General features: G+C 36.8%; 2 protein-coding genes across 4 annotated transcripts in view; one reads left to right on the top strand and one right to left on the bottom strand.

Annotated features, from left to right (window-relative positions):
* The window catches only part of NUDT5 (nudix hydrolase 5), a 36,975-nt gene extending 30,681 nt beyond the window's left edge, over window positions 1-6,294 (bottom strand). For all 3 annotated transcript variants that reach the window (XM_043965248.1, XM_043965247.1, XM_043965250.1), the window contains exon 1: window positions 6,130-6,294. The gene's annotated coding sequence lies outside the window, so the exon portion shown is untranslated. The remainder of the gene's footprint in view (window positions 1-6,129) is intronic.
* A 254-nt stretch (window positions 6,295-6,548) lies between these two features.
* CDC123 (cell division cycle 123) overlaps window positions 6,549-25,901 on the top strand; it is a 105,621-nt gene continuing 86,268 nt past the window's right edge. The window contains exons 1-2 of the mRNA XM_043965246.1: window positions 6,549-6,776; window positions 14,853-14,924. Coding sequence (XP_043821181.1) covers window positions 6,703-6,776; window positions 14,853-14,924 — 146 coding nt within the window. The 5' untranslated portion in view covers window positions 6,549-6,702. The remainder of the gene's footprint in view (window positions 6,777-14,852; window positions 14,925-25,901) is intronic.

Here is a 25,901-nt window from a genome sequence, read left to right as displayed (position 1 = left end):
TTTACATAAAAGTTGCCATGACACCTGATATATTCCAGAAAAGAACAGTATTTTTTCCCTCATTAGTCAGACTTGGATCACTTCTGGACATATATTCAACTCAATTCATAGCATCTTTCTTGGAGATGGAAACTTCCATCAGTTTTACTAGTAAACAAAGCTAATGACCTCAAAGAACAACACTCAATAGCTCATTTCTATTCCCATTTCTGTTTAAATGAGTGATCAGTAAGCAACTAAAAAAGTAAGATAAACTTATACAATATACTCATACTTCAGCCACTGAACAGTAGACTGAAGAAGAACAAATGCCAATTTAAGAAAGCTTAAGCTACCCCTGTCACACTCTCGACTATTTCTTTATCAATTCTACCTTTGAATTTTACTAACAAGTTGAATGCCAAAGAAGGTCTGGAGTTTGACCGTACCACTTTTTTTTTTTAAAAGGTTATTAAGTTAGAAGATCAAGTTTATAGATATAACCTACCTGGACTTTAACTTTAGCAAAGCATTTGATAAATAATTCCAAACTATTTTTTTTCCAGAATTTAAAAAAACCTTAATTTTATTTTCAGGTCCACATTTTCTCTCTCCCTTGTACATCCCCAACTAAGAAAGCAAGAAAAATGAAACCATTATGTATTGTTAAGCAAAACAAATTACTATACTGGCCATATTAAAAAAAAAGTCTGAGTCTTCACTCTGAGTCTGTGCCCCTCCATCTGGAGGTAGACAGCTTATCAAACTATTAGAGAATCTAGAAAACTATGCAATAAGTGGTAATGAAAGTTTGATGGATTAATAAATTAAAATTAAATTAAGGGGCAGCTAGGTGGCACAGTGGATAAAGCACCAGCCCTGGATTCAGGAGGACCAGAGTTCAAATCCAACCTCAGAAACTAGCTGTGTGACCCCGGGGAAGTCACTTAACCCTCATTGCTCTGCCAAAAAAAAAGAAAAAAAAGAACTTAAATTAAGAACTTAAACAGGACTTAAATAAAATGCACAAGCACTTAAGTACCTGCTGTGTTGAGTGGTAGGGGGTACAAAGACAAAAGTGAAATAAATACCAAGTTGTTTCCCTCAAGAAGCTTATATTCTAATGGGGGAGGTAACACCCACACATATACATATGACATATATAAATCAAATATAAGGCAATCTTGGAGGGGAAGGCACTAATTGGTAAGGGAATTAGAAAAGTCTCATGAAGAAAGTGAGTCTTTAAGGAAAGCAGGGATTCCAGGACGTGGAGGAAGAAAGCATTCTCAGGCATGGAAGACGGTAAAAAAGCAAGAAGGAGGGAGATGAGGAGTCTGTGTAAGGAACAGTAAGGATGCCAGGAGGGTTATGACTCTATTTGAGGGTGAAGGGGACTAATGTATAATAATACTGAAAGAAAAGGTAGCAAGGGGCCAGATTGTGAAGAGCTTTAAATGCCAAATCGAGGAATTTGTTTGATCCTAGAGGTATAGAGAGTCGCTAGAGCCCGAGTAGGGAGTGACACGGTCAGAGCTATGCTGTAGGGAAAAAAACCCAACCCTTTTGACAGCTGTGTGGAGGACAGATTGCAGTGAGGAGAAAGCAGAGGCAGAGAACTGCAATAGGAGACTTGCAACAGTCTAAGAGGCCAAGGTAGAAGTGTTACTGGCTCAATGTCAACTTGGTCAGAGATCTCTAGGAGAATGCTCACTGGATATCTTGATCCTGTGCTGTTTAACATTTTTATCAATGGCTCAAGGTCAGAGATGGCATGCTTATTAAATCTGCAGATGACACAGGCAGGGAGGGGTAGTTAATATAATGGACAGCATCTGGGATCCAAAATGATCTTGACTGGCTAGAGCATTAAGCTGAATTAAATGAAATTCTATAAAGGTAAATATCAAGTTAAATAAATATAAAGATAAATACCACTTGGGTTAAAAAAATAATCTTTGCAGGTATTGAATGAGACACGGTTGGGCAGTGGTTTGAAAAAGATCTAGGAGTTTTAGTGGATTAGAAACTCAGTGAGTCAGCAGTGGGATATGGCAAATTATCTGATGGAATCTTGGTCTATAATGAAAGCTACAGCTTCCCGGAATGATGAGGTAAAAGTAGTTCTGATCTCTACTCTGATCAAACCACTTTTGATTTTCATTTTTAAATTTAATTAAAAATGTTTTCCCCCAATTACATGTAAAGATATTTTTTTGAGTTCCAAATTTTTCTTCTACCAACTCTTCCCTCCCTGCTCCCGAGGCCAGCAAGCAATCTGATATATAGGTTATACATCACAATCATATTAAACAAATTTCCACATTAATCATGACCAAACCACTTTTGGAATATTGTACTTAGCTCTGGGAGCCAGAGTTGAAGAAGGGCATTGGTAAGCCGGGTGTGTCTAGACAAGAGCAAAGATGGTGAAGGAATTTGATTTATGTCATGTTGAGTTAAGAGAAGATTCGGGGGTATATGATAGCTGTGTTCACATAAGTGAGGCGCTGGTGTGTCAAAAAGGGTCAGCTATGTTTGGTCTGGTTCCAAAGGGCAGAAATAGAAGTAATGGCTAGACATTGCAAAGAGGTAAATTTGTATTTGATGTCAGGATAAACTTGCTAGCCATTAGAGCCGCCCAAGAGTAGAATGGGCTGCTTTGAGAGTTTACCCATCCCAGAAAGCCTTTTTAAAGAGGCTGGTTGACCACCCATTTGGCATGTCAGAGTTGGGGTTCCTGTTGGGAGTATCATAATCACAATAACTAGCATTTATATAGTGTTTTAAGATTTGCAAAGCATTGTGTATGTCACCTAATTTAACACTCAAAACAACTCGGTGAGGTAGGTGCTGTTATTATCCCCACATTATGAGGAGGAAACTGAAACAATGACAATGTGACTGACTGGAGCAGGGTCACACAGCAAGCGTTTCAGATAGGATATGAACTCAGGTCTTCCTGACCCATCCAGGCCTCCATGTCCGACACTGCAACCACAGCTTCACCAGCTGATTTGTCCAAGACTACTAAGGCAGTAAGTAGTAGAGTTTATGATTCAAATGCAGGTCTTCAGCAGCAAAATTTTTTTTTTTTAATTTGGGGTTTTTTTTTTTTTTAGTGAGGCAATTGGGGTTAAGTGACTTGCCCAGGGTCACACAGCTAGTAAGTGTTAAGTGTCTGAGGCCAGCTTTGAACTCAGGTACTCTTGAATCCAGGGCCAGTGCTCTATCCACTTTGCCATCTAGTTCAGCAGCAAAATTGATACCAAGCTGCTAAGATAACAGTTATTTAGATTGACGGAGTGGTATGATGGAGATAGGGAGGAAATCCCCACCTCCAACAGAATACAGAACTATTTAGATTTAATTAAATATATTTGATAAAAAATAGTTCATCAGCTCACAGTCTGTCCTAAGAAGGGAAAACAAGTATTTTGCTGACATACTAGTGAGAGATGATTTAGTTAGAAAGATGATGAACATCAAGGAGAGTGATTTATAAAATAGGTAAACTACTGTGACACGGACAGATTAAAACTGTCAGTCTATTATATTTTAGAAGTAGAAAGATTAGACTCAATGGTACAATTTTTGGGCAGGTCATATGTGTAGAGTTGTAGTGAGAGCCCCATATCTAAAGTGTACTTGGTCTATAGTAGTAATGCCTCAGTTTGAAGGCAGAGCAGGCATGGTAGAAAAAGTGTTGGTCTTGGGAGTTCACACCTTTCAAATTTCAGATCTGATGCTTACTCAGTGGCCCTGGACAAGTAATTTCATCTCCCTGGGCCTCAGTTCTTTCATCTGCAAAAAGGTTGGACTGGATGATGTCTAAGGCCCCTTTCAGCAGATTTGAGAGTCTATAAGAGTTTTGATAAGATTCTTAATAAACAGGGGTAATAACATTTCCCTGCTGAAAAGCCATCAGCATAAGTGAAAGTATTTATGGAAAAGTTTGAACAGATTACCATTCCCTTTTATTTTAAGAATGTTCCTCTTCCACATTCATACCCACCAGACTTTTCAAAAACAGTTATGACCACAGTACACCACTTCCTTACTCAAACTCCAGTAACTCTCTATTACCTTTAGGATCAAATATAAACTCCTTTATTTGGTATTCTTCATAGCTTGGTCCTTTCCTACTTCTCAGTCTTCTTACACACTACTTCCATTAATTCTACAGTCCATCTATACTGGGCTACTTGTCTTTCAAATATGACACTTTATCTTTCATTTTTTTGCCTTTGCACGGGCCATCCCTCATGCCTAGAATATGTCTCCCCTCATTTCTTCCTCTTAAAAGCCCTGGTTCTCTTCAAGACAGCGCAAGTGCCACCTTCTAAGAGACATTTTCCTACCCCAACAAAATGCTAATCTCTTCCCTTCTAAGGTCATATGATACCCACTATGTAGGTAATTTATAATGTATCAATTTATATACATGGCTTCTCTTCTATTAGAATATAAGCTCTGGGGACAGAGTCTGTTTTAGATTCTTCTCTGTATCCCTAGAACTTAGTACAATGCACTTGGCACATGACAAGCATTTAATTAATATCTGTTGATTTCTTAATCATTAACTTTTAAGAAAAGCCATAAATCATTTCAGTCATATTATGCCAGAAAAAAGGTGGGGGCAGGGGGCTCAAAGTGTCTGGAGCTAGAAGAGATCTTTGAGATCATCTAGTCCAGAAGAGGAAACTGAGGTCCAGATTAGAGGAAGTGACTTATTAACACAAAAAGGAGTAAAGTCCCTTAAATCCAAATCATGTTTTCCCCTAAACTACCCTGCCTTTTATTTGTCAGACTATATCTATAACGACTTAGAAACTGTAGCCAAGTAATACTACAAAATAACAAAGAGGCTGTAGAAACCATAAACAGCTTAAAAAACACATAATCAACAAATACTTGAATAGAATACTGACTAGTAATTTGATAGAGTAACCTCTGGTTACATACATCTCAGTCAGATGTAATTAAAATTTACTCCTCACTCTCTATAAGTGTGTAAAATACCTCTTTGCTGTTCGACATTAGTATTTTTAAATTATAAAGCTACTTACTAATCATTCACTCAGATATTTAAGTAACTATCACATGGGGGGGGTGTCGGGAGGCAAGGTAAATGGAGGAGGGGAAGGATGATTATACAGAGATGAGCAAGACAGTTCCTCTTCTTATTGGGGTACCTGTATAATAAGAGGTGAAATACAAAGTGCCATGGGAGGTCACAAAAAGGAGTTAACTTCCCAGATTTTACTCTTAGAGTAATCTTGAGTTTCTGGAGAGGTTCTCCCCCCCCCCACCCCCCCCGGAAGTTACATTTTCCAAATCCAGTCAGATCAATGATTTTAAAATTTGCTTTTATTTCAACAGCTTTAAAATGACATTATTCCTCATTTAAATCACACACACACACACACACACACACACACACACACACACACATTTTGGGAAGGGGGACCAAGATGTGGAAGGCATTGTCTTCTCACTAAGTAAACCAGTTTATTTAATTTGTTGTTTCTTTTGTTCCCGAAAGAAACTGCCTCAAGTGAGATAACAATCTCAAGGCGCTTAGCACAGTTCCTGGCACACCGTAAGGTACTACAGGAATGTTAGCTTTTCGGGAGTCCGAGCCACCCATACAAAACTTCCCACAGGGCAGACCTTTACAGCCGACCAACCGTTTTGCAATCCTGTATCCCTCAGGCCATGCTCCCAGGCAAACCATTTAGCAGCAAAATCTAGAGATTAAAAGGGGCCGCGGAGGTTTCAAGGGAAAGTCAAAGACTTCCCCAGGACTCACTACAGTAAGCAATTCGGAGGTGGTGGTGCAGAGGGGAGGAAGAGGAGACATGAGCCCCATGCAATAGAAAGACACCTCTCCTTTTCTTCCAACATCTGCTTTCCTAGGGCGGTCCAGATGGGACCCCAGCACCTAGTTCCAGCACGCTCGAAGCAGCATTTCAAAGGGCGCTTCTTCTCTCCCCGCACCCCCCCACCCCCCAGCTTCCCGAGCCTCTCCTCTCCTTCTGCTCTCCCTTCCCTCCCCAAGTCGCAGTCCGGAGATGGGCACGCACACCCACCCGGTTCGGACTGCTACAGACGACTCCCCGTACCGACACCGGCCGGGGGGTGAATTACCTGCCCCGAGGTGTCGGGTGCTGGAAAGGGCGTCTCGGTGGGGAAGGGACGGGAGCAAAGCGGTGGTGAGAGTTGCGGCTGCAGGCGAAACCCGTGCCAGCGTCCAAGTCACAGCCGCTTCTGGCCGTGAATGGAAGACTGTGAGCGCGGGCCGCCCTCCCGGCACCCGTACAAACCCGTCTTTGCCGCGGGGGGCCGCGAAAGAGTGTCTCGGCGCTTTTCCTTCCGGGTCAGGGTGACACAGAGGGAAGCCGACCAGGTTGTGAGTCTCTAAATCTTCTTTCCCCTCCTCAGCTTCCCCAGAAGCCTCTGACTGAAGCTGCCGGTCCTTCGGGCTTTTAAAAGCAGCCACGCAACCCGACCCCTTCCACTCCACGTGTCTCTTCCCCTCCACGTGCCTCTTCCATCTCCTTTCTCCCCCACCCCACTTCCTCTCCGCGTCACTGGACGGGAAAAGTGCTCGAACAAAGCCGTCCGGTTGGCTTCTCGGGGCTCCGGGAAGAGCCGTTCCGGGTGGAAGGAGCTGAAATAAGAAAATCGAGAGGCAGCACCGGCTGCGGCTAAAGCAGCAACATGAAGAAGGAGCAAGTGCTCCACTGTCAGTTCTCCGCTTGGTACCCGCTGTTCAGGAGCCTCACTATCAAGAGGTGAGACGGGACCGAGAACGGGCAGGTACCCCGACCCTTTCGCCATCTCCCTCCTCTTCCCACGCCCCCTAAGTAATGGAGGATCTTCTCTTCCTGGGGAGGGAGAAACCCTGGCCTGGCCTTTAGTTAGCGCTAGGTTTGGGGGCTGAAGTGGGGGCCCAAAGTGGGGAGGAGGGTGTGGGAACGGGGGTGGTGGTGGAGGGGGAGAGTCCTAACTCGGTTTGAGGGAGGGGGTGTGCGTGTGTGTGGATGGATTAATGACCTGAAACCTTGAAAAGCGTTTTATCAGCTGGAACGTGATATGACCATATATGGTGTAACCCCCCCCCCCCTTCCCCCGCATTGCTTAGGCCAAGTGCCTGGCCTCACTTCTAGGTCTTCAGCTTTTGAACTGCAAGTCTGGATACCTGGGTTCCCTGCCAAGCTTTGGCCTTTAAGTAGCTGCGTGGCCCAAAGAAAGTTAAATTTAGGTTTCTTGATCTGTAAACGTGAGATAATAATACCTGGCCTACCTACTTCACAGGCATCCAGTAAGATAACTTATGTCAAAACACTTTGTGAAATAAAAGTTAGCTGTGAATGAATGATAAGGGTGGAGGAGGGGGAAGAGAAAGGACCAGCTTAAGTGAGAAGTAGAAGAGTAATGGTTTTTCCAGCTTCCAAAGCGAGAAAACTTTCCCACATTTTGTAGTGTGGCTTACCTGCTTGTTCTTCCACTTTTTTGATCTCCCTTGAGTCACAGAAATACAGAATCTGAGATTAGGAAGAGACTAGCCTATATTTGAAAAAGAATACCCACTACTTTTTACCCAACATTTATTAAGTCCCTGCTCAATTCAATAAATGACAGCCTCTTCCCTCAGAGAGCTTATATTTTATTGGCATACAGGTTCAAAGATGAGTAAATAGAGAATGCATACAAAATGGTATGCTTTAATCCACATTCGGACTCCATCAGTTCTTTCTCTAAGGTGGATACCACTCTTCATCATGAGTCCTTTTGAATTGTCTTGGATCATTGCATGGCTAAAATATCTAAGTCATTCACAATCAATCATAGTACAGTACTGCTGTACTGTACCTAGTTCTGCTCACTTCACTTTGCATCATTTCATGTACTTTGCATCAGTTCAGGTAAGTCCAGATTTTTCTGAAAGCATCCTGTTCATCATTTTTTAGAGCTAATAAGATTCCATCACCATCATATACCACAACTCCTTTAGCTATTCTACACCAATTCTTGGCCAGCACTAAAAGAGCTGCTATAAATATTTTTGTACTAATAGGTCTCCCCAGCCCCCTTTTTGATCTCTTTGGGGTACAGACCTAGTTGTGGTATTGCTGGATCAAGAAGTATGCAGTTTTATAGCCCTTTGGGCATAGTTCCAAATTGATTTCCAAAATGGTAGTATCTTAGTGTCCCAATTTTCCCACATCTTTTCCAACATTTATCATTTTTCTTTTCTGTCATATTAGGCAGTCTGATAGGTGTGAGGTGATTCCTCAGAGTTGTTTTAATTAGCATTTCTCTAATCATTAGTGATTTAGAGCATTTTTTCATATGACTATAAGTAACTTTGATTTCTTTTTCTGAAAACTGTCTGTTCATATACTTTAACTATTTGTTGATAGGGTTATAAGACTTGTAGTCTTATAAATTTGATTCAGTGGACTTTATCAGCAATACTTGCTGTAAAAATTGTTTACCAGCTTTCTGCTTTCCTTCTGATCTTGGTTAAATTGGTTTTGTTTGTGCAAAGCCTTTTAAATTTAATATAATCAAAATTATCCATTTTACATCTTGTAAATTCTTTCCTTATCTATATATCTGATAGGTAAACTATTCTATGCTCCCCTAATTTGCTTATGGCATCACCCTTTGTGTCTAGATTATGTACCCATTTTGACCTTATCTTGGTATAAGGTATAAGATGTTGGTTATACTTAGTTTCTGCCATACTATTTTCCAGTTTTCCCAGCAGTTTTTGTCATTTAGTGAGTTTTTTTCCTTAAAGCCAATACCAGATAGTTTTGATGATTGCCATTCTATAATACAGTTTGAGATTTGGTACAGTTAGGCCACCTTCCTTCACATTTTTTTTCATCAATTCTCTTGATATTCTTGACCTTTTTTTCTTCCAGATGAATTTTGTTAATTATGGTATTGTACTGAATAAGTAACCTTTTCTTTTATTGATGGGGTGACTAGGATGGTAGATGAGGGGAAAGATGTATATATAGGTGACCTAGATTTTTGTGAAGTATATGATTGTCTTTTATATTATTGTGGCCATGAGTAATGTGGAATAGATGGGTTTTGAACTGTTTGAATGGTTTGATGTCATCTTGGAAGATCTTGGAAGAAGATCTTTTGTGGAGTGTACCAGGGATTTGTGTTTGGCGCTGGGCCATTCAATGTTTTTATCTGCAACTTGACTAAAGGTATAGATGACTGGATTAACAAATTTGAAGATGATACAAAGCTAGGTGGGATAGCTGACAGACTAAGAATGACAGAATGACGGACTAAGGATCCAAACATATCTCAATAGGATAGAATGTTGGGTCAAATCTTATCAGATAACATTTAATAGTGATAAAAGGACTTCCCAAAAATCCTTCTCAGATATCTCATTTTAAAGAAATAAGTCAGTTTTATTTTGTTTTGAGTTCTGAATTCTCTTTATTCTCTCTGGCCTTTCCTGTTGAGAAGTCAAGGAAAACCAAAACCTATTACAAATATGTATTGTGATGCAAAACAAATTCTGGCATTAACCATGTTGAAAGAAGAAGAAGAAAAAATGCTTTCATATGCATTGTAAATCCATCAGACTCTCTTTCTGGAGGTAGATAACATATTTCATTATTAGTCCTTTAGAATTGGAGTAGCCCTTCATAATTTTGTACAGCAGGCACTAGAATTAAGGAGATTGGGAAAGGCTTCCTGTACAAAATGGGATTTTAGTTGGAACTTAAAGAGAGCCAGGGACCCAGTAGGTGCAGATGAGGAGGGAGAGCATTCCAGCTATGGGGGACTGCCAGAGAATATGCCCAGAGCCGAGAGCTGGTAATGTCTTGTTTGTAGAACAGCAGAGAGGCCTCTGTTAGTGGTGGGAGTAAGGTGTAAGAAGATTGGAAAGGATGAGGAGGGAGACAGTTGTTTGATTATGAAGGGCTTTGAATGCCAAACAAGATTTTGTATTTGATCCTGGAGATGAAAGGGAGCCACTGGAGGTTTTTGAGTAAGTGGGTGACATGGTTGGATTTTTGTTTTAGGATTATCACTCAGGTAGCTGAATGGAAGATGGATTTGAGTGGGGGAGAGACTTGAGGTTGGCAGACTCACCAGCAGTAGTCTAGGTGTGAGGTGATGAGGGTCTGTACCAGAGTGGTGGCAGTGTCAGGAGAGTTGTATTTAAGAGATATTGCAAAGATGAAATTGGGAACAGATGTGGGCGGGGTAGGAATAGTGAGGAGTCCAGGATGACACCTAGGTTTTGAGCCTAAGAGAACAAGGAGAGAGTGGTGTCCTGAAAATTTAGAGAGAAGAGAGTATCAAGGGGAAGAGGGTGATTGACAGTGTTGAAGGCTGCAGAGAGGTTATGAAGAATGAGGATTGAGAAAAGGTATCTAAGATTTGGATCTGGATTTGGCATCTAAGAGATCATTGGTTACTTTGGAGAGCAGTTTTGATGGAATAATGGAGTTTGAAACACTTGTGTTTTATATACATATGTATATATATGTGTGTGTATATAGATACACACACACACACACACACACACACACACACACACACACACACACATGTATGTGTGGCCTTTTCAAGGCCACAAAGGGCAGAAGAGATATAGGACTATAGACGGAAGAGAATCTACTTCAGTACAGAGAGAATTAGTACTAGTATCTTTTGACTAGTGAATTCTTTGGCTGTGAAACATTTAACAAAATAAAAAAAAAAAACCAAATCCCCACCCCAAACCCCAAATTGTCCTCAGTTGTGTGTATCAAAGGACCACAAACCAGCATTTCATGGGACACTTGTTCTTCCTATACACATAATGAACATTTGCCAAAAGACCATTATAAAGATAATTTCTTGCTTGTTCTTCAACAAGTGGTGCAGAGAATGAGGTGGTAGAAAAAATTTGCGATAAACTCAGTAAGACCCTCTAAATAAATCAACATTATACTTTAGTACTCAGTGACTTCTATGTAAAGAGAAGATGGTGAAAATAGTTTAGAAAATAAGGTGCTCAGGATTAAGAAAAGAAAAATGCTCGTATATATCAGTTTGCAGGGAGCCAAGCTTAGTCATCATAATTTCACAGTGTTGATTTGTAATGGTTTTGTTATTGTTCTTTTCACTTAAATTGTTGTAGTCATCTTTATAGGACTTTTTGAGTAGCCCAGGACTCATTTCCAGTAGATTGTCCACTTGGTAATGAATTTTTTGGCTTTGGCAACAGCATAATAATTACTGACATTTATGCAGTGTTTTAGGATTTACAAAGAAAGTGTTTCAAATTATCTCATTTTATGTTAATGGAATTATCCTTGTTGGTTAGATTGTTAAGTATTGTCCACTCTTGTGCTATTTCTGCTATGTATCAAATATCATATCTGTTGTACTTTGCAATTTCCTAAAGTCACATTATGAATATTCTGTCCACATATATTGTTATTTCTGGATTACTGCTTTCATAATTTTGTTTTATTCTAGATTAGGCAGTTGTGATAATTAAATAGCAAGGTTTGTGTTGTTTGCCTCGTGATTATTACATTTTATTTGTCTTTCTAAATGATGCCTTTCATTTAAAGAACAATTAATTCCAATACTATACAAACTATTTGGAAAACTAGGTGAAGAAGGAATCCTACCAAATTCCTTTTATAAGACAAATATGGTGCTGATACCTAAGCCAGGAGGAACAAAAACAGAGAAAGAATATTAATGACCAGTCTCCTTAATGAATATTGATGCAAAAATTCTAAATAGAACATTAGCAAAGAGATTACAGCAATTTATCATCAGGATAATATACTAAAACTAGGGGGGGGTTATACCAGAATGCAGGACTGGTTCAGTATGAGGAAAACTATCAACAATTGACCACATCAATAACAAAACTAACCAAAATCATATGATTTTCTTGATAGATGCAGAGAAAGCTTTTGACAAAATACAGCACCCATTCCTATTAAAAACACTAGACAGGATAGGAATAAATGGAGCTTTCCTTAAGATGATAAACAGTATCTGTCTTAAACCATCAGCAAGCATTATATGTCATGGGGATAAGTTAGAAGTGTTCCCAATAAGATCAGGGGTGAAACAAGGATGTCCATTATCACACTGTTATTCAATATTGTACTAGAAATGTTAGCCTAAGTAATAAGAGAAGAAAAAGAAATTGAAGGAAGAAACAAAACTATCACACTTTGCAGATGATATGATGATACAATTAGAGGATCCTGAAGAATCAACTAAAAAAAATACCTGAAACAGTTAACAACTTTAGCAAAGTTGCAGGATATAAAATAAACCCACATAAATCATCAGCATTTCTAAATGTGACCAACAAAGTCCAGCAGCAAGAGACCAAAAGAAATTCCACTTAAAATAACTGTAAACAATATAAAATATTTGGGAGTCTACCTGCCAAAGCAAACCCAGGAACTATGAACACAGTTACAAAACACTTTTCACACAAATAAAATCAGATCTAAACAAATAGAAAAATATAAATTGCTCGTGGGTAGGCCGTGCTAATATAATGAAAATGACAATTCTACCTAAATTAATTTACTTATTCAGTGCCATACCAATCAAACTATCAAAAATTATTTCATTGAGTTAGAAAAATTACTCATCTGAAAGAACAAAAGAACAAGAATATTAAAGAAATTAATGAAAAAAATGCAAAGGAAAGTGGCCTAGCTGTACCAATCTAAAACTATATTATAAAGCAGCAAACATCTGTAAGAACTGATTGTGATTTGAGGGACCCCATTTGTGGCTAAAATTGGAAAGCCTCAGGCTCGCCCTGGCTCCCTCTGCCCAGTGGGGATACGCAAGGAAACCCTGTGCCCCAGCTGGCCTTGGTTGCTGCCCCTAGGGGTGCCAGTGAATTGGCTTGGGATGTGTGGGTGGTCTGCCTGGGTTTCCTGTGAGAGAAGGGTTTTTTATTCTGGGTGGTAGAGGAAAGGGAGGAGGGAGGAGGAGATGAGAAGAAGAGAGGAGAGGAGAGGAAGAGAGACAGAGAGAGAGAGAGAGACAGAGAGAAAGAAAAAGAGAAAAGAGTTCACAGCAGCAGGAGAGAGAGTTAAACACAGATACCCAGGGGGATAGAGAGAATTAACTAAGAAGCAGCTGAGTCTGTGGGCGAGTTTACAGGTCGTATGTCCTACCTTTCTTTGTCCTTATTTCTAAATTTGTTCTCATCAATAAACCCTGTTTTTGGTTTATCTGAAAGGAGGCTTTTTAATCTCATTTCTTATCAGTCTGGGAGGAACAGTTGGGGAGGGGGCAGCTCTTCCCATATTAAATTTGGCCCTTACAGATTGGTGGCCTGTACAGGGCTTAATGAACCTCGTAAATCTTTTGAACCCCCCCTTACAGATCAAAATCATTTGGTACTGGCTAAGAAATAGAGTGGTGAATCAGTGGAATAGGTTAGGCCCACCAAACACAGTAGTAAATGAATATAGCAATCTCTTGTTTGATAAAACCAAAGAGACTAGCCTCCAGGATAAGAACTCACTATTTGACAAAAACTGTTGGGAAAACTAAAAATAGTATGGCAAAAACTAGGCATAGATCTTATACCATATTCCAAAGTAAAGTCAAAATGGGTACGTGATCTAGACATAGAGGGTGATACCATAGACAAATTAGAAAAAAGAAGGAATAGTTTACTTGTTATATCTATGGAGAGGGGAAGGATTTATGACCAAAGATGAGATAGAGAATATTAGGAAATTCATAGTGGATCATTTTGACTATATTAAAATAAAAAGTTTTTGTACAAACAAAACCAATGCAAAGAAGATTAGAAGGAAAGCAGAAAGCTAGAAAACAATTTTTATAGCAAGTGTTTCTGATAAAGGTCATATCTAAAATATATAGAGAACTGAATCAAATATATAAGAATACAAATCATTTTCCAATTGAGAAATTGTCAAAGGATATGAACAGGCATTTTTCAGATGAAGAAATTAAAGCTATCTACAGCCATATGAAAAAAATGTTCTTAATCACTACTGATTAGAGAAATGCAAATTAAAACTACTCTGAGGTACCACCTCACACCTAATTGGCTAATATGACAAAAAAGAAAAATGATGAATATTGGAGAAGATGTGGGAAAATTGGAACACTAATGCAGTGTTGGTAGAGTTGTGAACTGATCCAACCATTCTGGAGAGCAATTTGGAACCATGCCCAAAAAGCTATAAAACAAAGACTTACATGACTTGATGCTGAGTGAAATGAGTACCAAGAGAAGATTGTACACAATATCAGCAACATTGTGTGATGTTCAGCTGCGATAGATTTAACTCTTCTCAGCAATACCATTGTATCCAAGACAATGCCAAAAGACTCATGGTGGAAAATGCACTCCTCATTCGGAAAAAGAACTATGAATTTGAAATGAAGATTGAAGTACACAATTTTAATTTTTGTTGTTGCTTTGTTATTGTTGTTGTTTATTCTTTCTTGCCTTTTTTCCCCTTTTGTAATATATAACCTATATCAGATTGCTTGCTGGCTTTTGGGAGAGTGGAGGGAAGGGATAGGTGGGAGAAAAATTTGGAACTCAAAAAAAAAATCTTTACATGTAATTGGAAAAAAAAAATAAAATTTAAAAACAGGGGCAGCTAGATGGCGCAGTGGATAGAGCACCGGCCCTGGAGTCAGGAAGACCTGAATTCAAATCCGGCCTCAGACACTTAACACTTACTGGCTGTGTGACCCTGGGCAAGTCATTTAACCTCAATTGCCTCACCAAAAAAAAAAAAACAATTAAAAACAAGAAAAAAATAAATTGTCTTTCCCTTTTTCTTTTTTTAAAGTGTCATTCTTCCACTGCCTCAGAATGTGAAGGATTATTTACTTGATGATGGAACTCTGGTGGTCTCAGGAAGGTAAAGTATATTAACAGTACATTTATCCCCTCTACTTTTTTAATTATTAGTGGTGTGACCTTGGTTCAGTTTCTTTACAAATGAAGCTACTAGTACCCTACCAGCCTGAATTTGTTGAAATCTTTTCAGACTGTGTGACCTTAGATTGTATGGCTACTCTGTTACAGTCCATTGTGATTTTGTTCCTTACACTCCCTTCTGGTTTAAGTAAAGAGAAAATGTTATTGTCGTTTCTTACTTATTTTGGGTCATTGTTGATATATGGAATGCAAAAGCAGGATGAAAGTTGGAGAATTATTGATTTTGATAAAGGTGCTGTTTTGAATATCTCAGAAATATATCAAAATTGGTTATTTCAAGTGGAATTAGTTTCCTCGACATAATTAATGAATGGACCTTCAGGAAATATCCATCTTAGTTGTATTTCTAATTGGTATCTGCAGATTCTTGACAACTTGAAAATGATTATCTCAAAACTTCATTAAATGTAGGAGGCAAGGGGAAGTTTTAGGGGGATAGTAATTCTAACATACTTTTTAAAAAATAGTTTAATTTTATTATTCTTAATCATAATATATACTGTAAGCTAGGAAACAAAATGACTCAATAAGTAAAATAAAAAAAAAAGAAAGATATGCCAAAGTTGAAAGCATATTAAAAGAACTCTTAATTGTTAGTGCCCTTGGAAAAGGTTTTTTCTATTTTATGTTACATTTCTTTTAGAAGACTGAAAATTAAGGTAAGAAATTTTTAGAATTCTTTTACACAAAAAAAGAGTCTTATGGTAAGAATTTTAGTATGGTAAATGTTAAGATATAGTGTTTCCCCCCACATTTTCTTCTGGGACAACCTTATTAATTTGTATCATACAAAATTTGAATTTGTGATAATACTTCACAAATTAGGTTTTTCAGAAGTTAAATTGAATGGTAGTTTCATAATTTTAAAATATTGTTGATTGTTATTAAATAAGCTCCGCAGAGTGCCCTTTCATTCACTTTTCCTCCACCTAGTATAGTTCTCTAAAATATTTTTACTTAAGTTTAAGTAATATTTATCATATCATTAAGATAATCTTTTGTAAGAAGATAAAGTTTTGGCATACAGTTACACTTTGTCAATCAATACAAAGTTAAAAGGGAAAATAAAATAATTAAAATTAAGAATTTGTTTTTGTGTTATTATTTATATAATAAATCAAGAATTAAAAAAAACACTTATTAAGCTCTTATTATGGACCAATCATCATGTTAAGAACTAAGGACATAAATAGAAAAGTCCTTGCTCTCAGGGATCTTCAATTCTAATTGGGGGAGAAAACAGGTCTCAGATGCTGGTACAGGATGGATGGCAAGATCTAGGAGTTCTTAGGGTGCCTTAGAGGCAAGTCAGATAGAAAGAAGTACAAGGGTGTGGGGCACCTAGGTGGCGCAGTGGATAAAGCACCAGCCCTGGATTCAGGAGGACCTGAGTTCAAATCCAGCCTCAGACACTTATTAGCTGTGTGACTCTGGGCAAATCATTTAACCCCAGTTGCCACACACACACACACACACACACACACACACACACACACACACAAAGTACATGGGTGTGTGTAGAGGGTGAAGCAAGAGGGAGGGACAGTAAAGCCTGGTGGACTTTAGGACATCTTGGTAGAGCAGGTGGTATGTGAAGAGTATGGTAACTGCATCTATTGTGAAAAATAAAATCCCCATTACTAGGAATATAGAGTTTTAGGGACAGATAAGTATAGGACAGTTAGAGGATTATACTTAAGTTTCTTACCATGACTGGGCAGCTTCAGGCTACAGTAGGTCCATGCTCTTAAGAGAGCCAGGTCATTCGGCTGCCTTGCCCCAGCCTGTCCTCTATCCCCCTTCCAAAGGTGGACCAGGGGGCCCAGCAGGAGCTGCTGCTCTGGAGAGCCAAGATCTTCCCCTCAGTTTTTTGCTTTCACATGATGAAATATTATATGATATTAATGTGTATATATAATATTTTATACCCCGATTATATTATACCCAGACACATGCCTACTGTGTGAGGTTTCTTGTAACAATCCAAAACAATCAAATTAATAATACTGACCTTTTCTGAAAGTACATGCAGAATTCCATATCTGTAGCATGTTTCCCTCCAACCTCTCTATTTTTTCAAAAAAGTTATTTATTTTAAATTTCATTTAAAACTTTTTGAGTTCCTAATTTTTTTCTCTCACCCACCCCCACCCACTGTGAAGGCAAGAAATGTGGTATCAATTATACATATAAAGTCATGTTGCCAAAAAAACCCCAAACAACCCAAAGTCAACAATAACAACAAAAAGAAAATCATAAAATTATGCTTTCATTTGCCTTCAGACTCCAGTTTTTTCTCTGGATGTGGATAGCATTTTTTATCATGTCCTTCAGAATTGTCTTGGATTACTGAATTGCTGAAAATAGCTAAGTCATTCATAGTTGACATTGTACATTATTGCTATTTCTGTGTACAGTGTTCTCTTGCTTCTGCTCACTTCACTTTGCATTGGTTTATATAGGTCTTTCCATGTTACTCTGAAAGCATTTTTCTTGTCATTTCTTATAGCACAATAGTATTTCATCAGAATCACATACTGCAACTTGTTTAACCATTTCCCAATTGATGGATATTCCTTTGATTTTTTAATTCTTTGCCACCATAAAAATATTTACTATAAATATTTTTATACAAATAGGTCCTTTTTCATTTTCTTTGATCTCTTTGGGATACAGACCTAGTAGTACCGACCTCTCTATTTAAAAATATATACTTTTTAGTTAACAGAAAGCTATTTTAATCCTTTCCTACTCTCCTACTCCATTCAATAAAAAAAATACAACCAAACAAATTCTTTGTAACACATATGCACAGTGTGATGATTAAAATTATGAGATACATAGTTTCTGGGTAATTTAATAATTTTATTAATAGGCCAGCAGGTTATTAATAAAAGGATGGTCCATGACTATCTCTCTTAGACCAAAGACCCCTAGTAGTGGTGGGTTTACAGATTACATGCCCTTTGAAGATGAAGTGTTCTTAAGGATGCCAAATCACTTCTGATTGGTCAACTTACTTTGGAGGTAGGCTATATTAAAATGAAGGGCTGTTAGCAGACCAGTGCCCAGCCTTGGGCTAATTATTAATCTTTACCAAGATCAAATTTTTATTGCTCTAACAAGAATTTAGAAGGGTAAGTCTTATCAAGATTTCTAGAAGCTTATGGGCTTGACCAGGGCCAAGGACAGTATTTTATAGGTTTATATCTCTAACCAGGACCAAGGAGAGTTCATTTTATCTTATCAAGAAGGACTCAGAAATGAGGGAAGTCAGGATTGAATTCCAAGATATAGGAAGTATAAATCTAATAATCCCAAACTGTATAGAGAACAGATTAGATAATGTTTCACATAATAGTAAAACATTCAGTTATTATTCAGTTAAATGGACATAAATATAGACAATTGTTCTCAGAATCCCTTTAAATAATGGGAATATCTTTAAGGTAGCTCTTAATTTAGTTTACCTGCATTTCTACACATGTTCTAATTCTAGCCTAAAGCACAAACAGGTCAAATCAGTTCCCATTAGGGTGACATAAGGTAGCTTATAAGTTACTATTCACTAACAAAGTTGAATATACTAAAATCCTATTCCTTACAACAAAAGCAAAAGAGGTTTCTGACTTTAACAACTTAAAAGATTCACATCTTTATTTCACAAGCATGTTTACTTTTGTGTATACTTATATCATTTTGAAAGAATGAGCTACTTCAGGAATTGTATTTTCCACATTTGAAAAAATTCAGCACCAATTTAGCTATTGCTTAGGCCAACAGATTCATTACTTTCCTACATTACAGCTTATTACAGTAGTTCATATGCTTTAGTATTAATTCAATAATGAATAGATTGAGTATTTCAATAGCAAGCTTTCACTTTGTCTACTCTGATAATAGATGGACAGATTTAATGTCTAATCATTCCTAAGGAAAACTTGCAACCTTATTCTCAGGGACAGCTATGCCAGAGATTTACTGGCCTTACATGTCAGATATTGCTTCCATTGACTACTGACTGCAGATGTGTCTCCTAAAGATGACAGACCTAAGAATGAAACTCAAAAAGAATTTTTAGGGTCCCAGAAAAACTTTCCCCTCTGACAATAAAGTCTAATCATAGTAGGTTTGGATATAATTGTCATCAGCATCAAATTTTTACAATACATTAGCTTACAAATAAAATTTAAACTGCCTTTCATAATCACACAAAAGATCTTTTACTTAAGCATACACACAAAGGTTGTTTTTGTTTGTTTTTACAAAATATTGTTTAATGTCAATGTCTTTTTTTTTCTTTTCTTTCTTTTTTTTCTTTTTAGGGCAGTGAGAGTTAAGTGACTTGCCCAGGGTCACACAGCTAGTAAGTGTTAAGTGTATGAGGTCGGATTTGAACTCAGGTACTCCTGACTCCAGGGTCGGTGCTTTATCCACTGCGACACCTAGCTGCCTCCAATATGTCTTTCTAAAAGCATTTTCTCTTCTTTAAGAGAGCTTAAAATCTATCCTGGTGTTAAAAGGAATAACCATGAAACTTTCATGAAGTAAATTTCTAGAATGACAGATATCTTTTATTCAACCTTAAAGCAAAAATAAATCCTTAAAATTGGAATTTGTCAAGATTAAGTTGGTGGAAAAAAATCTCTTAAGTATCATAAATAAATCCCCAAAGTATTACAAAATTCCTAAGTCCCATCCCCCTGCTCATCTAAAGGTGTTTGCAGTGAGGAGTTTCAGTTTCTTCTTTTTTTTTTTCATGTAGGCTTCAGAAATTGATTTTTTTTGACAATTGTATTTCTTTTCTTTTCTTTTTTTTTAGTGAGGCTATTGGAGTTAAGTGACTTGCCCAGGGTCACACAGCTAGTAAGTGTTAAGTGTTTGAGGCTGGATTTGAACTCAGGTACTCCTGACTCCAGGGCCAGTGCTCTATCCACTGCGTCACCTAGCTGCCCCCTCAGTTTCTTCTAAACCAAAAAGGGAAATACCTAATTAAACTAGCCTTATCAAAAGAACAACGTTTACCCAAGCCTTTAAAAATTTGCTCAATATCTTTTTCTTTCCTTTGTCTTTAACTATATTTCTAGAAATCAAGAAAACTTATTCCAGAATCCCACATAGATAGTGAATATGTAACAGTTTACTCAAACTCTTAGAAAATGATTAACCCATATACACATATCCCTCTCTAAAGGTATTTCATATTCACCCCTTATGGCAAAATTAATCCTTTAAGAATAGAGGAGTTTTGTAATACTAAGTTGCTTCAAGATGTATATAACCTAGGGGGCAGCTAGGTGGTGCAGTGGATAAAACACTGGCCTCGGATCCAGGAAGACCTGAGTTCAAATTCAGCCTCAGACACTAGACACTTGACACTTGACACTTAACTAGCTGTGTGACCCTGGGCAAATCACTTAATCCTTATTGCCCTGCAAAAAAAAAAAGAAAAGAAAAAGAGATGTATATAACCTATACAAATGAGAGACAAATAACCTTAGATGAAATTTACTCTACCTTGTAAGTAGGCTTGAGAATTTCACTCCCATTTTAAAATAGAAAAACTCTTGTATAGGGTTGATAAGAACTTAGAACTAGATGGTCCTAAGAATACATAAAGATTTGGGAAGCAGATTTTACAAGATATTTTCTTCTTACAATTACCAATTTTCCTTTAAAAAATACCTATGTAAACACTCGATTAAAACAATAACTTCAGAAAGCTTAGTTAACAATCTCAATTTTTTATAAGTGATAACCAAATAATTTTAGGTGAACTTCTTCTTAAATGTAGGCAAAACTTGGAAGTTTCTAAGTTCTTAATCACAGTACTTCAAAACACTTGGGCAGCAGGGATAACCAACAGCTTCTTAACCCATTCATTCCCTTTTTAACAGTATAGTTCTTAATCTAACAACATCTAGATTATAAAATAAATTGCTTTTTTTAACATAGTTTATACAATTGTTTACCACATTGCACATTATAAGAAAATTTAGAAATACAATACTTTAAACAGTATTAGGTATTTTTAAAACTTGAAACAGAACCAATTAATTACCAGTCAGGTGACCTAAATTTAGCAGAATGTGCTCTTGCTATATACCAGGCACTTCAGTTAAATGTTTAGCAATCATGTGATCCCCAAAACATGTGACCCTGGGAGGTAGGGTATATCATTATTCCCTAACAGGACAGTAAACTGAGGTAATAGAACTCTCTTGGGGCCACACAGCCAGTATAAAGCTACTGCTGCCTCTAGACAAGTTTCATGCTGCTTTCCTGTTCCCCCCCCCCCAATCCCTTCTTAGAGAAACCCACAGAACTGGACAGAGACCCAGCCACGGACAAACGAAAGATACAGCATTATTCTTCATAATGGCTTTGTTCCTCTGCTAGAGCACTCCTATGAGAAAATACAGGCCATGCTTGATAAACAAGGCAGGAAAGGCACAGGCAACTGATCCACAGAGACCTAGACATCTAAGGCACCAAAAAACCCCCAAATAAAACAATTTTGCATGCAATCCACACGCCTCTGGCCCTGCCCTGAAGAGGCTTCTCAGACTATTTGAAAGTAACAGCTGTAGTAACATACACTTAGAGACAGCTATATAAACACCAAAAAAAAAAAAAAGAAAAAAATTTAAAAAGGACATACAGATATATATATATGCATGTGTGTGTATTTATATATATATATGTATATATGTATATATATATATATGTATATATATATGTGTATATATATATATATATATATATATATATATATATATATATATATATATACTTACCCAGATAAAATTTATTTCTTGGTTAAAAAAGCAGCTGATAGACCCAACCTTGGGCTGGCTACCTATTAATCTTCACCTCACACCAAATTTTTATTTCCCTAACAAGAATTTAGAAGGGTCAGTCTTACCAAGATTCCTCAAAGTTTGTGGCCCTGACCAGAGCCAAGGATAGTATCTTATCTTGTAGGTTTTTAGCCCTGACCTGGATGAATGAGAGTTGACTTTATCTTATCAAGAAGGACTTTGGAATGAAGGAAATCAGGATTGAATTCCAAGATATTGGTTACAAATAATCTCACAATAGTGAAACAAATTCTTTGATTGGCTGCATACAAATATATGTAATATATTTATATGTCTATATGTTGTATATATCAATATTCTTTCAATACATATGTACATATATACATACACAGATACATATGTCTTATTCTATACCCTAAATCTTTTACCTCTCTTTTAAGAGGTAGATAATAATGTGTTGTCAATGATCCTCTGGGGAACTGGATGATCGTTGTATTGATCCTAATTCTTTTACAGCTTTCAAAGTTGTTTGTCTTTACAGTGTTGTCATTATTTAATTTTTTTCTCATGGTTTTGTTCATTTCATTCTTCGTTTACAAAAGTCTTCAAAATTGTTCACTTTTATAATATTGATGTGATAGTGTAAATTGCTTATCTTATTCTACTTACTTTACTCTGAATCACTTCATACCAGTCTTTTAAAAATCATTTATTTACTAATTTCTTACATCACAGTAGTATTCTATCACATTCATCTACTATAATTTATTTAGCCATTCCTCAATTGATGAACATTCCTTTAGTTTCCAGTTTTATTTGCTACCACTTAAAGAGCTGCTGTATATATTTTTGTACATATAAGACCTTTTCATACTTCTTTGCTCTCTTTTAGGTATGGGCATAGCATTGTCAAATGGGTCAAAGGGCATTCTCAGTTTAGTAACCTTTTGTGAATAAATCTAAATTGTTTTTCAGAATAATAGTACCTATTTTTTAGGTCCACCAGCAGTGCATCAAAGTGCCATTTATAATTTTCCTTTTGTTTCATTTTTTCCAATCTGATGCCATCTGATGTGAGGTGGGATCTTAAAATTACTTAATTTGCATTTCTTTAATTAGTAGTGATTTGGAGCATTTTTTTTCCAAGTAGTTTCAGAGAATCTGGGTTTCTTCCCTTTGAGAACTGCTTGTTCATATAGTTAGAACATTTATCAATTGGGAAATAGCTCTTATGCATGTAAGTTTGAATAATTTCCTTGAATCTTGGAAATGAGAACTTTATCAAAGAAATTTACTGCAAAGATTTTCCCCCAGCAAATTATTTCCCTTTTTATCTTAAATTTATTGTATTTATGCAAAAACTTTTAAATTTTGTGGAATAATCATCCATTTTCTCTTCTATGATCCTTTCTATCGCTTATTTAGTCATGAACTTTACTCCTATCTGTAGATCTGATAGGCAATTTTTTTCATGTTTGTCTAATTTGTTTATGATCTAAACTTTTATATCTAGGTCATATATGCATTTGTAGCTTGTCTTAGGGGCAGCTAGGTGGCACAGTGGATAAAGCACCAGTCCTGGATTCAGGAGTACCTGAGTTCAAATCCAGCCTCAGACATTTGACACCAGCTGTGTGACCCTGGGCAAGTCACTTAATCCTCACTGCCCCACAAAACAACCAACCAAACAAACAAAAAACAGCTTGTATTTATATAAGGTGTGAGATTTTGTTATAACTAAATCTAATCTTCCATAAATGCTGTTCAGTTTTTATCAGCTAGTGAGTCCTTATGCCAGTAACTGGGTTCTTTATATTTATTAAATACTAGGGCACTAAATAAAATTTTTTTTCTGTATATTGGCCACCCAACCTCATCCACAGGTTGATCTCTCTAATTTTTAACCATTACCAAATTGTTTTGATGATTGTTGCTTTGTATATAGGCTGTGCTCTGATACTGCTAGGTTCCCTCTGCTCTTCGTTGCAGCTGTTTTTTTTTTTTAATTTCCCTTGAGATTCTTGACTTTTTTTGCTTCCATATGAATTTCCTTATTTTTTAATAAAGTTCTTTAGAGTAATCCTTTGGTACTTTGGTATGGCATTGAATAAGAAAATTAATTTAGTTAGTATTTTCATTTTTATTATATTGACTCATTTACCCATGAACAATTAATATTTTTCCAGTTAATTAAATCTGTCTTTATTTCTGTAAAAGAATGGTTTGAAGTTGTATTTGTACAATTCTTATTTTTATTTAGGAAAGTAGACTGCTAAGTATTTTATATATATTGTAGTAATTTTAAATAGAAATGTAAAATGTCTATTTCTATCTTTTTTATTTCTTCCTGCTGGGTTTTATTATTATTATATAGAAATGCTGATGCTTTGTGTGGATTTATTTTATATCCTGCAAGATTGCCAAAGTTAATGTCTTAATTTTTAAATTTACTCTCTAAAGTTCTGTTAGTATTGCTTTTTTTTGTTTTTGTTTTTGTTTTTGCAGGGCAATGAGGGTTAAGTGACTTGTCCAGGGTCACACAGCTAGTAAGTGTCAAGTGTCTGAGGCTGGATTTGAACTCAGGTACTCCTGAATCCAGGACCAGCACTTTATTCACTGCGCCTCCTAGCTGCCCCCTAGTATTGCTTTTTTATTTATGTTTATTCCCTGTTTCTTTTTCTTGTCTTATTGCCATAGCCAGCATTTCTAGTATCATATCAAATGACAAAGGGTATCCTTGTTTTGCCCTTGATTTTATTGGAAAGGATTCTAATTTATTTCTGTTATATACAATGGTAGCTCTTGTTTTGAGAAATACAGCACTTTTCATTTTAGGGAAAGAGCTATTTATTCCTATGTTTTCTAGTGTGTGTTTTTTTTTTTTTAACAGAAATAGGTATTGTATTTTGTCAAAAGATATTTCCACATCTTTTGATATAATTATTGTTTTTGTTATTAATATGGTTAATTAAATCTGGTATTTTCCTAATAAACCAATCCTGTATTTTTGGTATAAAGCCAACCTGGTTGTAGTGTACAATTTTTGTGATGTGTTGTTTTAGCCTTTTTTTTTTTTAACTTTGCATCTACTTTCACTGGTCTCTAATTTTCTTTTTCTCTTTTGACTCTCCCTTCCCCCTGCTCCAGCCTGACCAGCCTACCAGCTCCCCAAAACCCAATGGACTCAATAGGAGCTGACTATGGAGAGCCTTGCCCCTTCCCCACTCTAATCCTCATTGTCCCCACTGTAGCTACCCTATCCCTCAGTTCTCATTAGGTGCTGAATTTGCTAGGTGCTGACCCTTATTTTCACTTCCAAGGAAGGTCACCAAGAGATCTACCTTGGGTGTACTGTTCCTCTTCTAGAGCAGTGTTATGGATCAGTGACATTGCTGCTTATGAACAAGAACTCAACAGCTATAATCCTTTCAATAAGATAGAGGACCACCAGGTATCACCATCTGTCTTGCTATTGCTCCCTAAATTCTGCCAGACCTTACCATCTGCTGATGTGCCTTTCAGATCCATTGGCTTTGCCATCTGAACTACTTAGGTACCCTAAAGAATCTTGAGCTTGCCATCTGCTTTACTCAGTGCATCTTAAGGTCCACTAGGCTTTCCCATTTGTCTTGAGGCCAAACCTTTCTATATTCATTGTCAGCTATTAATTAGAATGCGCCTTCTTAAGAACTGGGACTGTCTCAGTTTTCTATATATACTCACATTGTTTTTAGCTCATGGTAAGTGTGCTTCCTTACAAATGCTTATTTGTTCATTTATTCATTCATACACTGATGGGCTGTTGAATGAGTTTTTAAAATTTGGAGGGAGAATTTTGAGTGCTGCTATCACAAATAGAAAATAACTATAAATGCATATCACTTTTCCCCACAATATTTCTTTTTTTAAATTAAATTAAATTTCTTTTCAATTAAGTATTTCTTTTCTCCACTTCCCACCTCCCACAAAAAAAAAGAAAAAAAAAAAATCTGTTGTAACAAATATACATAGTCAAGCAAAACAAATTTCCATATTCCATATCACTTTTGTTTGTTTGTAAGAGAAATTCAGAAGAA

This window comes from Dromiciops gliroides, chromosome 5 (genome assembly GCF_019393635.1).
Source record: "Dromiciops gliroides isolate mDroGli1 chromosome 5, mDroGli1.pri, whole genome shotgun sequence".
NCBI lineage: Eukaryota > Metazoa > Chordata > Mammalia > Microbiotheria > Microbiotheriidae > Dromiciops > Dromiciops gliroides.
This window is presented reverse-complemented; position numbering and strand designations above follow the sequence as displayed.